The sequence below is a fragment of the Heteronotia binoei genome, chromosome 2, assembly GCF_032191835.1.
Source record: "Heteronotia binoei isolate CCM8104 ecotype False Entrance Well chromosome 2, APGP_CSIRO_Hbin_v1, whole genome shotgun sequence".
Lineage (NCBI taxonomy): Eukaryota > Metazoa > Chordata > Lepidosauria > Squamata > Gekkonidae > Heteronotia > Heteronotia binoei.
In genome coordinates, this window is record NC_083224.1 from 787,735 (window position 1) to 802,768 (window position 15,034).

Here is a 15,034-nt window from a genome sequence, read left to right on the forward strand (position 1 = left end):
AAAGAGAGCCCTCTGCAGCCCAGGATGGTCCTGGGGGACACGGTGCTATATGGAAGGTGGAGTGCACAGGCCACCATTTCAGGTGACCCAGATTTCTCACGAAGAATCCCCACTTGCCCATAGGCTAGGCAGGCCCCTCGCTATGGGGGAGCCTGGGGGGGCAGGCCACTCTGTTTTTAAAAACCCTTCTTTCTGTAGGGCCCCTCCATTATGTTCTAATTCTTGCGGCCAGCAACAGGACCTGAGAAAAAGGGAGGGAGAGCATGCGAGAGAGAGCACAAGAGAGCAACAGCATGCGAGACAGCGACAGTGAGAGCAAGAGAGAGAGGGCGACAGCGAGAGCACGAGAGAGCAACAGCATGCGAGAGAGCGACAGAGAACAAGAGAGAGCGACAGCGAGAGAGCAACAGCATGCAAGAGCGACAGAGCAAGAGAGCGACAGCGAGAGAGCATGAGCAAGCGACAGCGACTGAGAGAGCACGAGAGTGTGACAGCGAGACAGAGAAAGAGAGCATGAGAGAAAGAGTGACAGTGAGACAGAGAGCGAGAGCAGGAGAGAAAGCTGGAGCCGGGCTGTCCACTGGAGGGAAGCAGCAGCCAAGCCCCTGCACACCCCCACCCAAAATTTTATCCCGTGCCCCCCCACCCCACCCCAAAATGTCTGTCTACAGGCCTGAGATTAGGATATTCCTGTTGCCCCCTCTCCTCAACTACTGACTCTGTTTTCCATCTCTAGGGGCAGAGAGGCTGTGGATGAGGAGAGGGGAAGTGAATGCTGAAAGGCAAACTGCTTCTCCTGGGTTCTTCTTCCCTGCTCACAGGCACGATCTGAAGCCGATGGGCTGCCATACAGAGCATCCTCCCCTTTCCCCCTGAGCTCAGCTCCAGGAGTGCCCCTCAGAACATCTCACAAACGGAGCCCGTTCAGGCCCCCGGCTGTCTGTCGGTGGCCACTGTCACAGCATGCAGGAGTGTCGTGGAATAAAAGCTGCACTGGCCATTAACGAAGGGTGTAATAAAATCCTTTTATTGCATTTTGTGCAGACAGGAGTCTTGGAAAAAATACAGTAGAAGCTGAAAAGCGTCAACACAAGCAGTCAACAGAGGAGGAGCCACAACCCCCAGGGGATCTATCGGCATAGAGAACAGCACAGAGGGGCGAGCCCGGGCAGCCGAGGGAGGGGCACAGAAACACTCGCGCCGAGTAGAGGCAAGCCGAATGCTGCATGTCCCTTTGGATCTGCAACCTGGTTTATTTACAAGGAGTCCACGGTTTGGCCTTGCTTTGCACACAAATTCCTAGAACACGAAGCTTATGAGCGAGCGGTCTCACTACAGCGGTTGAGATATTGCACTGGAATCAAAGTCACTCGGATGGACGTAAAACAGTAGCTACACTGACTGATTATAAAGGTTACTGGATGAGCTGACTGGGGCTGGGGGACATTCATAACAAAGATATTGCACGTGGAGCACAGAAAAAGTGTGTTGAACCAACACGAACGCAGGCCTCTGGGTCCCCCCTTTGCTGGGTCCAAGTCCTGCCGGGGGCTTGCTTGGAATTCCCCCTGGGGTGGAGCGCTCACCGGCCTCAGGCTCCCCCGGGGGACCCCACTTGCATAAGCAGCACAGCAAGCTGGTTTGGGCTGGGGGGGCCCTTTCCAAATGTCATCCCCCCGCCGTGGTTGGGAACCAGTTGGGCCTGGTGTTTGGGGGCCCTTTGCCGTCTCTCCAGCAAGACTTCCCTGCCGAAGCTGCAAGCCCCTCATCCGGCGTGGGGCCCCAGAGGAGAAGGAAGAGCACACACTCGCACAGGGGCCAAGCGTGCGGGGTCAGAACGGGGGTGTAAACTAACATGTGGTGCCACCTGCTAACTCTGGTCCTCTCCAGCATGTGGTCTGGGGGGGGGGGGGAGAAAAGGGGCAGCCACACAACCCCTGAGAAGAGGAGGCCGTGTGTCCCCTTGCCAGGGAGGGGCAGTGCACTGCCTTCGGGAGTGCCCTTGCAGGCCTCCAGACCAAGCCCATGAGCTGGGTGGGCATTTGTCCCTCTGCAGGGTGTGCGGAACAGCTAGGGCCAGCTGCCCTGAGAGAAGAACGCCCCTGTGTGCAGGGGGCAAGGGTCTCTGATGTTCTGGGGTGGGGCAAGAGCAATCGGGGGGGGGGGCATGGAGGGTCAGCTGGGCCTCCCCTCTGTGCCCTGCTGAAGCAGGTGTGAAGGGCTCCGGAGAGCATAGGGAAGCAGGGCCTTCCCCAAGAAGATCAGCTGCTGGGAGAACATGTGGTTCTCCCCCAGACGGACGGACAGAGTCTCTCTCCGTGTGGGGGACTGAAGGCGGTGGCCCCAGTGGCTTGGCACTGAGCTACGTGACACGTGGAGAGTTTGAGGCTTAGCAGGCTGCACTCAAGAGTGGAAGCTCAGATCTGCTGTGAATTAGGTTCCGGTGGTTCTGGCCCTTTTCCCTGATAAGAACCCGGAGAAGCTCAGGAGAGAATGAGCGCGCAGAGAAGCGACAGACGCTGCCTTCAGCGCCCCAGCGGAGTCTCCAGAAACTTCCTGCTGCCGTTCTCGGCACTTGACGCTTGAAAGAGAAGTCCAGTCCCGGCTGCTGGCCCCCCGGCTGGGGGGAGCAGCCCCATCCCAGATACACCCAAACCCCTGGGCAGTCAGGGGGGTCCCTGTATTGTTTCTAGATATATCTTGCTATATGTATAGACTTCATCTGGTTTCTTTTCACATAAATATGACCACTTTAAAAATACATGTCCTGTGCTATGTACATTATATACAGCCCCACAGCCGGGGCACCTTCCCACTGGTTTCTGAGAATTATTATTCACATTGGTTAAAAGCTCCACAGTTTTTTTCCCCGTGGGAGGAAAGGGGGGGGGAGGAAATGGGGAGGGGTGTTCAGAGAGCTCCAAGGCCTCACATGCAGGCCTGTTTTGGTATCCGGAAGGGGGGGGGTTGGGGGAGGCGGAATGACCCCCCTGCCCTTTGGAGAGCCAGAGGAGAATTGCAGTGGGGGTGGTTTGGGGGGTGGGCGGTCAGCTGCCTGAGATGTGGAAGGGAAAGCCTCTCTCCGGGCTTCCTGAGCCAAGGAAGGGGAGAAAGTGCATCCGTTGGAAAGGGAAGGGCAGGGGGGCATGGGGCAGCAAACTCCTGGGCTGGGGGGGCCAAGTCCTAAAGTGCAAACAGGCCGTCTGGGGCCTTAAGCCTAGACTCAGGTGGGGGGAGGGGGAGATTTATGTTGAGGCCCTCTGTTTGGAAAAGGGGCCACTGGCTGCCGAGGGCAGAGTCAGAGAGGCTCATGCCTGCCTTTCTGACGGGGACTCAGGCCAAAGTGCAAAGCAGGGGAACAAGTGGGGTGGCTGAGACCCCTCCCAGATGCCCCAGGGCAGGGCAGGTTTGCTCCCTGGGCTGAGCAGAAGCCCTTTCCCCAAGCCAGCCCAGGCAGAATCCCCCCAAAGCCCCAGGTGTGGCCACAGCTGGGAGCGAGGCGGGCTCTTGCAGAGAGAGAGGAGCATGACTGAGGCCGAGGGGAAGGAGACGCCAGCGCTGGCAGGGGAAGCATGCTGGTGGCCTCGGCTGGTGGTCTCTTCTCCCCCCATCCTGGCAGCTCGCAGGGCAGGGCAGGGCAGGGAGCAAGGAGCAAGTGCATCCGACAAAAGGCAACACTGAGAAGCAGACAGGAACGGGACGAGGGCCCAGCGCCACTGCCTCTCCGGCCTCCCCGGACACTTCCGGAAGCGCGCTCGGCTGCAGACGGCTCCCAGCCCACTCAGCCGCACTCCCTCGGGGCGTCAGTCCCAGAGCCGGTGATGTCCACCTGCCGGTCAGCAGCGCCCTCCGGGCTGGGATGCGCCGGAGGCTGCAGTCCAGGAGCCAAGAGAGGGGGGCAGCAGCGGTCGGGCGCGCCTTCCTGGCTGGGTGGGCGATGGGTGCGAAGGGACGGGTGGGGCTCTCAGGGGCACAAACCTTTGGCCAAGGGCCTCAACCAGCTTCTCAGGAGTAAATGGTGATAACCTCCCGGCCACCACCGCGCACCAGCAGGACCCGATCCAGGTGCTCCGTCAGCACCTCCAGGAACTCCATGTCTGGATTCAGCAGTCAAGGATGGGCGGGTGACGGCACAGGAGTGGTCCCCTGCCCCCCAACAGCTTCGGTGACCTGCTGCTCCCTCTGCAGACACAGAATCACAGAGTTGGAAGGGACCTCCAGGGTCATCTAGCCCAACCTTCTGCACAAGGCAGGAAACTCACAAACCCCTCCCCCTAAATTCACAGGATCCTCATTGCTGTCAGATGGCCATCTAGCCTCTGTTTAAGAACCTCCAAGGAAGGAGAGCCCACCACCTCCTGAGGAGGAAGCCTGTTCCACTGAGGAATCGCTCTAACGGTCAGGACGTTCTTCCTAATGTTGAGCCAGAAACTTTTAATTTCAACCCATTGGTTCTGGTCCGACCTTCTAGTGCCAGAGAAAACAATTCCACACCATCCTCTAGATGACAGCCCTTCAAGTAGTTGAAGATGGTGATCCTATCATCTCTCAGCTGCCTCCTCTCCAGGCTACACATCCCCAGCTCCTTCAGCTTTTCTTCATGGACTTCGTCTCCAGACCCCTCACCATCTTCGTTTCCCTCCTCTGCACCTGTTCCAGCTTGTCTATATCCTTCTTAAAATGTGGTGCCCAAAACTGAACACAAGACTCCAGGTGAGGTCTTACCAGAGCAAAGTAAAGAGACACCATGAAAAGCTTTCTTCATTCACCAGCAGGGAGACTTCTTTGTTTCTCCTGGAATACACCCAGTAAGAAAACGAAGACTGCACATTTATACCCCGCCCTGCTCCCTGAATCAAGAGTCTCACAGCAGTTTACAATCTCCTATATCTTCTCCCCCCCACAACAGCCACCCCATGAGGTGGGTGGGATTGAGAGAGCTCTCCCACAAGCTGCCCTTTCAAGGACATCTCTGCCAGAGCTCGGGCTGACCCAAGGCCATTCCAGCAGCTGCAAGTGGAGGAGGGGGGAATCCGACCCGGTTCTCCCAGATAAGACAGCTATGGCTGACCCAAGGCCATTCCAGCAGCTGCAAGTGGAGGAGTGGGGAATCAAGCCCGGTTCTCCCAGATAAGAGAGCTCTGGCTGACCCAAGGCCATTCCAGCAGCTGCAAGTGGAGGAGTGGGGAATCAAACCCGGTTCTCCCAGATAAGAGAGCTCTGGCTGACCCAAGGCCATTCCAGCAGCTGCAAGTGGAGGAGTGGGGAATCAAACCCGGTTCTCCCAGATAAGAGAGCTATGGCTGACCCAAGGCCATTCCAGCAGGTGCAAGTGGAGGAGTGGAGAATCAGACCCGGTTCTCACAGATAAGAGAGTTCTGGCTGACCCAAGGCCATTCCAGCAGCTGCAAGTGCAGGAGTGGGGAATCAAACCCGGTTCTCCCAGATAAGAGAGCTCTGGCTGACCCAAGGCCATTCCAGCAGCTGCAAGTGGAGGAGTGGGGAATCAAACCCGGTTCTCCCAGATAAGAGAGCACTGGCTGACCCAAGGCCATTCCAGCAGGTGCAAGTGGAGGAGTGGGGAATCCAACCTGATTCTCCCAGATAAGAGAGCTATGGCTGAACCAAGGCCATTCCAGCAGCTGCAAGTGGAGGAGTGGAGAATCAAACCCGGTTCTCCCAGATAAGAGAGATATGGCTGACCCAAGGCCATTCCAGCAGCTGCAAGTGGAGGTGTGGGGAATCCAACCTGGTTCTCCCAGGTAAGTGGTTGGCCCAAGGCCATTCCAGACAGGTACAAGTGGAGGAGTGGGGAATCAAACCCTGTTCTTCCAGATAAGAGAGCTCTGGCTGACCCAAGGCTATTCCAGCAGCTGCAAGTGGAGGAGTGGGGAATCAAACCCGGTTCTCCCAGATAAGAGAGATATGGCTGCCCCAAGACCATTCCAGCAGGTGCAAATGGAGGAGTGGGGAATCAAACCCAGTTCTCCCAGATAAGAGAGCTCTGGCTGACCCAAGACCATTCCAGCAGGTGCAAGTGGAGGAGTGGGGAATCAAACCCAGTTCTCCGAGATAAGAGAGCTCTGGCTGACCCAAGACCATTCCAGCAGCTGCAAGTGGAGGAGTGGGGAATCAAACCCGGTTCTCCCAGATAAGAGAGCACTGGCTGACCCAAGGCCATTCCAGCAGGTGCAAGTGGAGGAGTGGGGAATCCAACCTGATTCTCCCAGATAAGAGAGCTATGGCTGAACCAAGGCCATTCCAGCAGCTGCAAGTGGAGGAGTGGAGAATCAAACCCGGTTCTCCCAGATAAGAGAGATATGGCTGACCCAAGGCCATTCCAGCAGCTGCAAGTGGAGGTGTGGGGAATCCAACCTGGTTCTCCCAGGTAAGTGGTTGGCCCAAGGCCATTCCAGACAGGTACAAGTGGAGGAGTGGGGAATCAAACCCTGTTCTTCCAGATAAGAGAGCTCTGGCTGACCCAAGGCTATTCCAGCAGCTGCAAGTGGAGGAGTGGGGAATCAAACCCGGTTCTCCCAGATAAGAGAGATATGGCTGCCCCAAGACCATTCCAGCAGGTGCAAGTGGAGGAGTGGGGAATCAAACCCAGTTCTCCGAGATAAGAGAGCTCTGGCTGACCCAAGACCATTCCAGCAGCTGCAAGTGGAGGAGTGGGGAATCAAACCCTGTTCTCCCAGATAAGAGAGCTATGGCTGACCCAAGGCCATTCCAGCAGGTGCAAGTGGAGGAGTGGGGAACCAAACCCGGTTCTCCCAGATAAGAGAGCTCTGGCTGACCCAAGACCATTCCAGCAGCTGCAAGTGAAGGAGTGGGGAATCAAACCCTGTTCTCCCAGATAAGAGAGCTCTGGCTGACCCAAGGCCATCCCAGCAGAAACAAGTGGAGGAGTGGGGAATCCAACCCGGTTCTCCCAGATAAGAGAGCTCTGGCTGACTCAAGGCCATTCCAGCAGGTGCAAGTGGAGGAGTGGGGAATCAAACCCAGTTCTCCCAGATAAGAGATCTCTGGCTGACCCAAGGCCATTCCAGCAGCTGCAAGTGGAGGAGGGGGGAATCAAACCCTGTACTCCTAGATAAGAGAGCTATGGCTGACCCAAGGCCATTCCAGCAGGTGCAAGGGGAGGAGTGGGGAATCCATCCAAGTTCTCCCAGATAAGAGAGCTCTGGCTGACCCGAGGCCATTACAGCAGGTGGAAGTGTAGGAGTGGGGAATCAAACCCGGTCCTCCCAGATAAGAGTGCTCTGACTGACGCAAGGCCATTCCAGCAGCTGCAAGTGGAGGAGTGGGAAATCCAAACCGGTTCTCCCAGATAAGAGAGCTCTAGCTGACCCAAGACCATTCCAGCAGCTGCAGGTAGAGGAGTGGGGAATCCATCCCAGTTCCCGCAGATAAGAGAGCTCTGGCTGGCCCAAGGCCATTCCAGCAGGTGCAAGTGGAGGAGTGGGGAATCAATCCCGGTTCCCCCAGATAAGAGAGCTCTGGCTGACCCAAGGCCATTCCAGCAGGTGCAAGTGGAGGAGTGGGGAATCAATCCCGGTTCTCCCAGATAAGAGAGCTCTGGCTGACCCAAGGCCATTCCAGCAGGTGCAAGTGGAGGAGTGGGGAATCAATCCCGGTTCTCCCAGATAAGAGAGCTCTGGCTGACCCAAGGCCATCCCAGCAGGTGCAAGGGGAGGAGTGGGGAATCAAACCCGGTTCCCCCAGATAAGAGAGCTATGGCTGACCCAAGGCCATTCCAGCAGGTGCAAGTGGAGGAGTGGGGAATCAATCCCGGTTCTCCCAGATAAGAGAGCTCTGGCTGACCCAAGGCCATTCCAGCAGCTGCAAGTGGAGGAGTGGGGAATCAAACCCGGTTCTCCCAGATAAGAGAACTCTGGCTGACCCAAGGCCATTCCAGCAGGTGCAAGTGGAGGAGTGGGGAATCAATCCCGGTTCTCCCAGATAAGAGAGCTCTGGCTGACCCAAGGCCATTTCAGCAGCTGCAAGTGGAGGAGTGGGGAATCAAACCCAGTTCTCCCAGATAAGAGAGTTCTGGCTGACCCAAGGCCATTCCAGCAGCTGCAAGTGGAGGAGTGGGGAATCAAACCCGGTTCTCCCAGATAAGAGAGCTCTGGCTGACCCAAGGCCATTCCAGCAGCTGCAAGTGGAGGAGTGGGGAATCAAACCCGGTTCTCCCAGATAAGAGTCCGCACACTTAACCACTGCACTGAAGTGGCTCAATAAGGGGTTACTGGCCCTCCTGGTGTTGCTTGCTCATGAGTTGTCAGGGAATTGATTTATAATTTTAGAAAGTATTTGCTGTTGCTCAAATGTTTTCTGTCCACCTTGTGGACTCCGATCAAGTGTCAAGGTGGCTGTAAAATGCTTTCAGTAAACAAATGCATGCAACGCACGAAGAGGCCCTGTGTAGAAACAAAGGGACCGAGTGAGTCTCCTCTTGCAGGCTCTGGATCTGTTGTTCTTTTTTAAAGGGGGCCACAGGGGAGGGAACTTGAAGGGAAGAGAGGAACACTCTGCCAATAAACAAATGGGAATAGAAGCAAAGAAATCAAATTGAAAATCAAGGAGGAGATGGAAGCAGGAAAAAATGAAGTGTCAAAGAAGAGAAAAATAGGAGGCTGGAGAGAGTTTGACAGCAAAGGGGCCATGAGAGAGAAAGTGCAGCAAGGAGAAGACGTGCAAGATGAGGGACGTCAGCGTTAGATGGATGGACCACGGAGGAGAATGCAAAGCCCCGGGCAGAAGAGACGAGGCCATCCAAGCACACAAGGAGCAGAAGTTAAGGGCGGTGACTCATCTGCTGAGAAAGACAAAGGGCTCCTGTGTGGAAGCGGCCATTCACAGGAACGGCACTTAAGTGTGGTGCCAGGACAACGTGAGGGTTGCTTGGAGGACCCTTCACAGCCTCGCTTCCTTTGATCACTTTGCCTGATCTTCTGGCCTACCATGGCCTTGATACTGGACTACTGTAATGTATGATAGGTGGGGCTCCCCCAGACGACGTGGAAGTTCCAGTCCATTTAAAATGTAGCAGCAAATTGACCAGCAAAATCCATGGACTGTAAATGCATCGCTCCAGGCTCTGCACTGGTTGCCTGTTTTCCCCCCATAGAGAGCAGTTTGGTGTAGTGGTTAAGTGCGTGGAGTCTTATCTGGGGGAACAGGGTTTGATTCCCCACTCCTCCACTTGCACCTGCTGGAATGGCCTTGGGTCAGCCATAGCTCTGGCAGAGGTTGTCCTTGAAAGGGCAGCTGCTGTGAGAGCTTTCTCAGTTCCACCCATCTCACAGGGTGTCTGTTGTGGGGGCGAGAAGATATAGGAGACTGTAAGCTGCTCTGAGTCTCTGATTCAGAGAGAAGGACGGGGTATAAATCTGCAATTCTTCTTCTTCCCCTCTCCTCCACTTGCACCTGCTGGAATGGCCTTGGGTCAGCCATAGCTATCAGGAGTTGTCCTTGAAAGGGCAGCTGCTGTGAGAGCTCTCTCGGCCCACCCACCTCACAGGGTGTCTGTTGTGGGGGGAGAAGATATAGGAGATTGTGAGCCGCTCTGAGACTCTGATTCAGAGAGAAGGGCGGGGTATAAATCTGCAATTATTCTTCTTCCCCACGCCTCCACTTGCACCTGCTGTAATGGCCTTGGGTCAGCCAGAGCTCTTGCAGTGTTGTCCTTGAAAGGGCAGCTGCTGTGAGAGCACTCTCATCCCCACCCACCTCATAGGGTGTTGTGGGGGGAAAAGATACAGGAGATTGTAAGCCGCTCTGAGACTCCGATTCAGAGTATAAATCATGTTCCAGATGCTGCTTTTAACCTGTAAAACCGTCTGCAACCGGTCACCCTTCCCCCCCACGTATGGCTCCCTGCAGTGACCCCCCCAGACGCTCACTCCACCAGCCAGCCATGGTGGTCACAAGCCGATGCCCATTTGCACCTCAGGTTCTGCTTAACGAAGTGGAAAGTACAATGTGTTTCCTGATATGGTCCTTCAACTCCATTCGTCAACAGCCAGCTCAGCCGGGATCCCACCTCACTTCATCCTCACTGTCCCTCTCAGCTTTCATGCTGTCTTCTCATCTTCCTCCAAGTCTGGTAAGACAGAGTTTCTCAGGCTTCAACAATTCCCCATTTCCTGCCCGTGCAGCCGTGAGCCATCAGACATCCGTGGCCACTCTGTGATCTGCCACCCGCCAAAGGACTGTCTCTTCCTTGGAGCCTGCTGAGTGGCAGCTTCAGGCTCCTCCCCTCCCTCCTCAGGTCCTGCAATCCAACCAGCCAGGGGTCCCTCCAGCCAGACCTGCAGCAGGGGGGTTTTGCCTGCTCCCACCAACAGCTTTGCCCCCAAGCCAGAGGCAGCCCTGTGTCTAAGAAATGCCCCCCTGGCCAACGAGCAAGAAAGAAGGATACAGTTCTCATCCCCCTTCCGGTTCCTGGGGGGGCCGGGCATGTTGAGCAGCACCAGCTTGGCCTCCTGGGACTTCTTCACAATCACCTCGTTCAGCCTGACGGCCGTGTGCATCCGCCGCACGTTGGACTGGTTCCTGCAGGAGACAGGGGCAGAGTTGGTAGCCCAGCAGCCCGGAAGCTCTTCCCCACGGCCCAGGCGTTGGCCGAGGAACGCGGCGGCGAGACGGAATCCGTGGCTACGGAAGCAGCAAGGACCTCCCCCCGCCCCCCTCGCTTCTCGCCAAGCACAAAGCAAACACTTACAGCGTCTCCCACTCTCTGGCAGCGGCAGGCAAAGGGGAGAAGAGAGAGAGCAGGTCATTCACTGCCTGGGACCAAGAGCTGATGCCTTGGGCAAGACCCCCTTCCCTGGCTCCTGGCTTCCTCTCTACCCCGCAGCTCTTGGTCACCCCTCTGCCCCCAAGGCCCCCCGTTCCTGCCAGAGGGACTAGAGGCCGTACCAGACGCAGCTGCCCCCCTCCCCTCCACCTGCCAGGTGCCCCGGGGGGGTGGGAGACTCACGGCTTCATGCTGAAGAAATCTTTGATGCTTTCAGGGCTCACGGGGCTTTTGGCCTTGTTCTTCTCTGCCACCTTGTCCTTCGTCCAGGTGAGGTGCACCTTCTCGGGGGCTGCCTCAGGTTCTGTCTCCGCTTCCTCGCCTGGCGACTGAGAGCTACTTGAGAAGGCCGTGGCGGTTTTGTCATGGATCAGCTGCACCTGTTGGGGCACGAGACAGAGAGTGGGGGGGCTGTGCGCGGACCCAGCTGTGGCTCTCCTTGGGCAACCCCCCCAGTCCGCACTCAAGCACACCTCCACCTGCAACTCTGCTCTGCCTCCTCTGAGCCTTAAGATCAGGTCCCCTTTTCCCCTCCGGCCCACGGTCCCAGCCGCCTGCAGCCAATAGCAGAAAGGGATCGTGTGGCTTGGTCTCAGCACAAGGCAGAGGACATAAGAACAGCCATGCTGGATCAGGCCAATGGCCCATCCAGTCCAACACTTTGTGTCACATCGTGGCCAGAGCACAGGAGCGGTAAGGAGATTTACCAGTGGGGCCAAAACTCTAGAAGCCCCCTACTATGGCCCCCAAGCACTAAGAACATAAGAGAAGCCATGTTGGATCAGGCCAATGGCCCATCCAGTCCAACACTCTGTGTCACACAGTGGCAAAATTTTTTATATATACACACACACTGTGGCTAATAGCCACTGATGGACCTCTGCTCCATATTTTTATCTAAACCCCTCTTGAAGGTGGCTATGCTTGTGGCCGCCACCACCTCCTGTGGCAGTGAATTCCAAATGTTAATCACCCTTTGGGTGAAGAAGTACTTCCTTTTATCAGATGAGGTTCAATGTGGCCAAGTGCAAAGTAATGCACACTGGGGTCAAGAATCCCAGCTACAAATAGAAGTTGATGGGTTGTGAACTGGCAGAGACTGACCAAGAGAGAGATCTTGGGGTCGTGGTCGATAACTCACTGAAAATGTCAAGACAGTGTGCGTTTGCAATAAAAAAGGCCAACGCCATGCTGGGTATTATTAGGAAGGGAATTGAAAACAAATCAGCCAGTATCATAACGCCCCTGTATAAATCGATGGTGCGGTCTCATTTGGAATACTGTGTGCAAATCTGGTCACTGCACCTCAAAAAGGATATTATAGCATTGGAGAAAGTGCAGAAAAGGGCAACTAGAATGATTAAAGGGCTGGAACATTTTCCCTATGAAGAAAGGTTAAAATGCTTGGGACTCTTTAGCTTGGAGAAACGTCAACTGCGGGGTGACATGATAGAGGTTTACAAGTATATACATGGGATGGAGAAGGTAGAGAAAGAAGTCCTTTTCTCCCTTCCTCACAATACAAGAACTCGTGGGCATTCAATGAAATTGCTGAGCAGTCAGGTTAAAACGGATAAAAGGAAGTCCTTCTTCACCCAAAGGGTGATTAACATGTGGAACTCACTGCCACGGAAGCATGCCCAGAATCAGACTGCTGGACTTGAAGGTGCCCACTGGACTTGGACTTTGCTCCTGTGCTTCAGACCAACATGGGACCCAGCTGAGACTGTTAGCCTGTTTGTCAGCCTGTTCAGAAGGAGGATTTGCTGGATTTCTTTCTAACTGTGCAGCAGAATAAGCTTTTCACAGCTGTGCCTTCTCACACAGCTCAATGCAGTTCTGTTCCCCGTTGGCTGTAGTGCAGCTCCAGTCTGCAGAAGACTCTAAGCAGACAGTGCAAGAAGTGCTTATAAGCAGGGTCCTGCCCAAGGGCTATCTTTTCCTTCCCTGAAAGCCCCCCTGGTCTGTCCCCTTTCCCTACTTCCTTCCCACCCACCAGCCAGCCTGCTTTTATCGGCTCCGCTGCAGCCATCCAGCCAGGTCTACATGTGCAGAAGCCATTGCTGAGCTGCTCCTGTTTGCACAGCTGGGCTAGTCACGGTGCAGCAGGGGCCGAACGGTTTGTTATGGGGGCCGGATCTCACATAAAGGAGACCTTGAGGGGCCGCGTCGTGTTGGGTTGGGCCGAGCTAGATCAGTCCAGGCCCCGTGTGTACCTATTTAAGATTAGGTAGCAGAGATATAAATTTCGTAAAGAACACAGACAAACACAAATATATATTTTTTAAAAAACTTAAAACATGCTTAAAACGTTAGCACTCATTGGTCTTAAAGGCCCAGATAGAAGCCACTGCGAAATCCGCCTTTTTCCACCTTAGGAGGGCACGACAGTTGGTCCCCTTCCCGGAGCGCAGCGACCTAGCAGCTGTGATCCATGCAACGGTCACCTTGAGACTAGACTACTGTAATACCCTCTACATGGGGCTGCCCTTGTCTCGGATCCGGAAACTGCAGTTGGTGCAGAACGCGGCAGCCAGGCTGTTATTGGGTCTCTCTGTACAGGAGCACATACAACCAAGGCTGCGGGAACTGCACTGGCTGCCAATGGTATTCTAGATTCGCTACAAGATGCTGGTTATTACCTTTAAAGCCCTATATGGTCGAGGACCTGTCTACCTTAGGGACCGTCTCTCCCCACATTCCCCAGAGGGTACTTAGATCTGGATCGCAGAATCTACTGTCAATCCCCGGGCTGAGGGAGGCAAGAGTGAAGGTTACCAGAGAAAGAGCCTTCTCAATTGCGGCCCCCCACTGGTGGAACCAACCCCCAGAAGTTGTAAGGGCCTTGCGGGACCTTGCCCAGTTCTGCAAGGCCTGTAAAACAGTTCTATTTCAACCGGCCTTTAGTTGAGCTACAACATCGCTGAATGTAATGGTACCAACACTAGCACCAAAAATTGATTAAAAATTTTTTACACTGTTATAAATTGTTTAATTGGTAATGATTGTTAATTTTAATTGTTTGCTTACTGTTCTATTGATCAGGTTTGATTGTTGTTAGCCGCCCTGAGCCTGCTTCGGTGGGGAGGGCAGGATATAAATGCGAGGAATCAATACATAAATAAAGGTGCTTTCTTTCTTTTCTCCCATGGGATCCAGGGAACTGGGCAAAGGAAGCTCCGGCTCTTTCCTTCCTTCCCCAGGGAAGGGTGGGCGGGAAGCCTCAGTCAGTAGAAGGAAGAGAGGCTTGGCTCAGTAGCTCTGCTGTGTGATTGAGGAGCCTGGCAAAGTAAGCTATTCCTCCCCAAGGGAGGAGCCTCAGCCAATGGAGAAAATAGAGGTTTTGCTCTGTAGCTTGTGTGCAATTGAGCAAGCCTGGCAAAGCAAGCTATGATGCAGAAGGAAGCAAGAGAGAGAGAGAGAAGGGAGCAGATGACAGCCAGTTGCTCAGGGACCTGATAGGAGACCTCAGGGGGCCTGATTTGGCCCCCCAACTGCATGTTTGACACCCCTGATATGGGGTACACAGTGGCCACCACAAGTCCAGGTCCAGCTATGTGGGTATTGAATCTCCAGCTGTCCCTGGCAAGTCCTCTTCCGTCAGGGGACATAACAGGAGGGGTCTAGGACCTTTTCCATGTTACAGAAACCTGAGCTTGGAAGGCTCAGCAATAATGCTGTGGTTGCCTAGCAACCTCCAAAATTGCCCTTAAGAGCTCAGTGGGAGTTCTTTATTCTTAAGTTACGTGCATTATTTCTATTATTTAGGGGAGTTTTAATCCCTTGATGCATCCCCCCCCCCCGATTTTTCTGCAGATCTGCAGGTTTGTACAGAAATTCCACCCCCATCTGTCCCTAGCTATGTTTTGCGGCCGTATTAATCACACTCTCTGTGGTGTGGTTCAGAATTAGATATATGATAAATGCTGTCTTTAAAAAAACTCCCACTGTTCAGTGTTCATCCGAGACTTAGCGACATTAATGCTGCCAATCTATTTCCATTCGTAGAGTTTTGGAACATTTGAAAAAATCTAATGCAAACCTGTTCGATGGGTGTCCAAGTCTTTCAGGTATGAACCAAATAGATCATTTTAGGTCGAATCAACACAGCCAATTGCCGTAAATGTGACTATTGAACATACTTGCAGCAAAATTCATGACATCTGTTAGTCCACACCACGGAGCTGCCCAAATCACGTAACCAGAAGCCAGATCTGTGATGCCCATAGT

General features: G+C 54.5%; 1 protein-coding gene across 1 annotated transcript in view; it reads right to left on the bottom strand.

Moving 5' to 3' along the window:
* Window positions 1-10,983: 10,983 nt before the first annotated feature.
* Window positions 10,984-15,034, bottom strand: part of SLC12A5 (solute carrier family 12 member 5) — a 107,344-nt gene continuing 103,293 nt past the window's right edge. Inside the window, exon 23 of the mRNA XM_060263792.1 lies at window positions 10,984-11,184. Coding sequence (XP_060119775.1) covers window positions 10,984-11,184 — 201 coding nt within the window. The remainder of the gene's footprint in view (window positions 11,185-15,034) is intronic.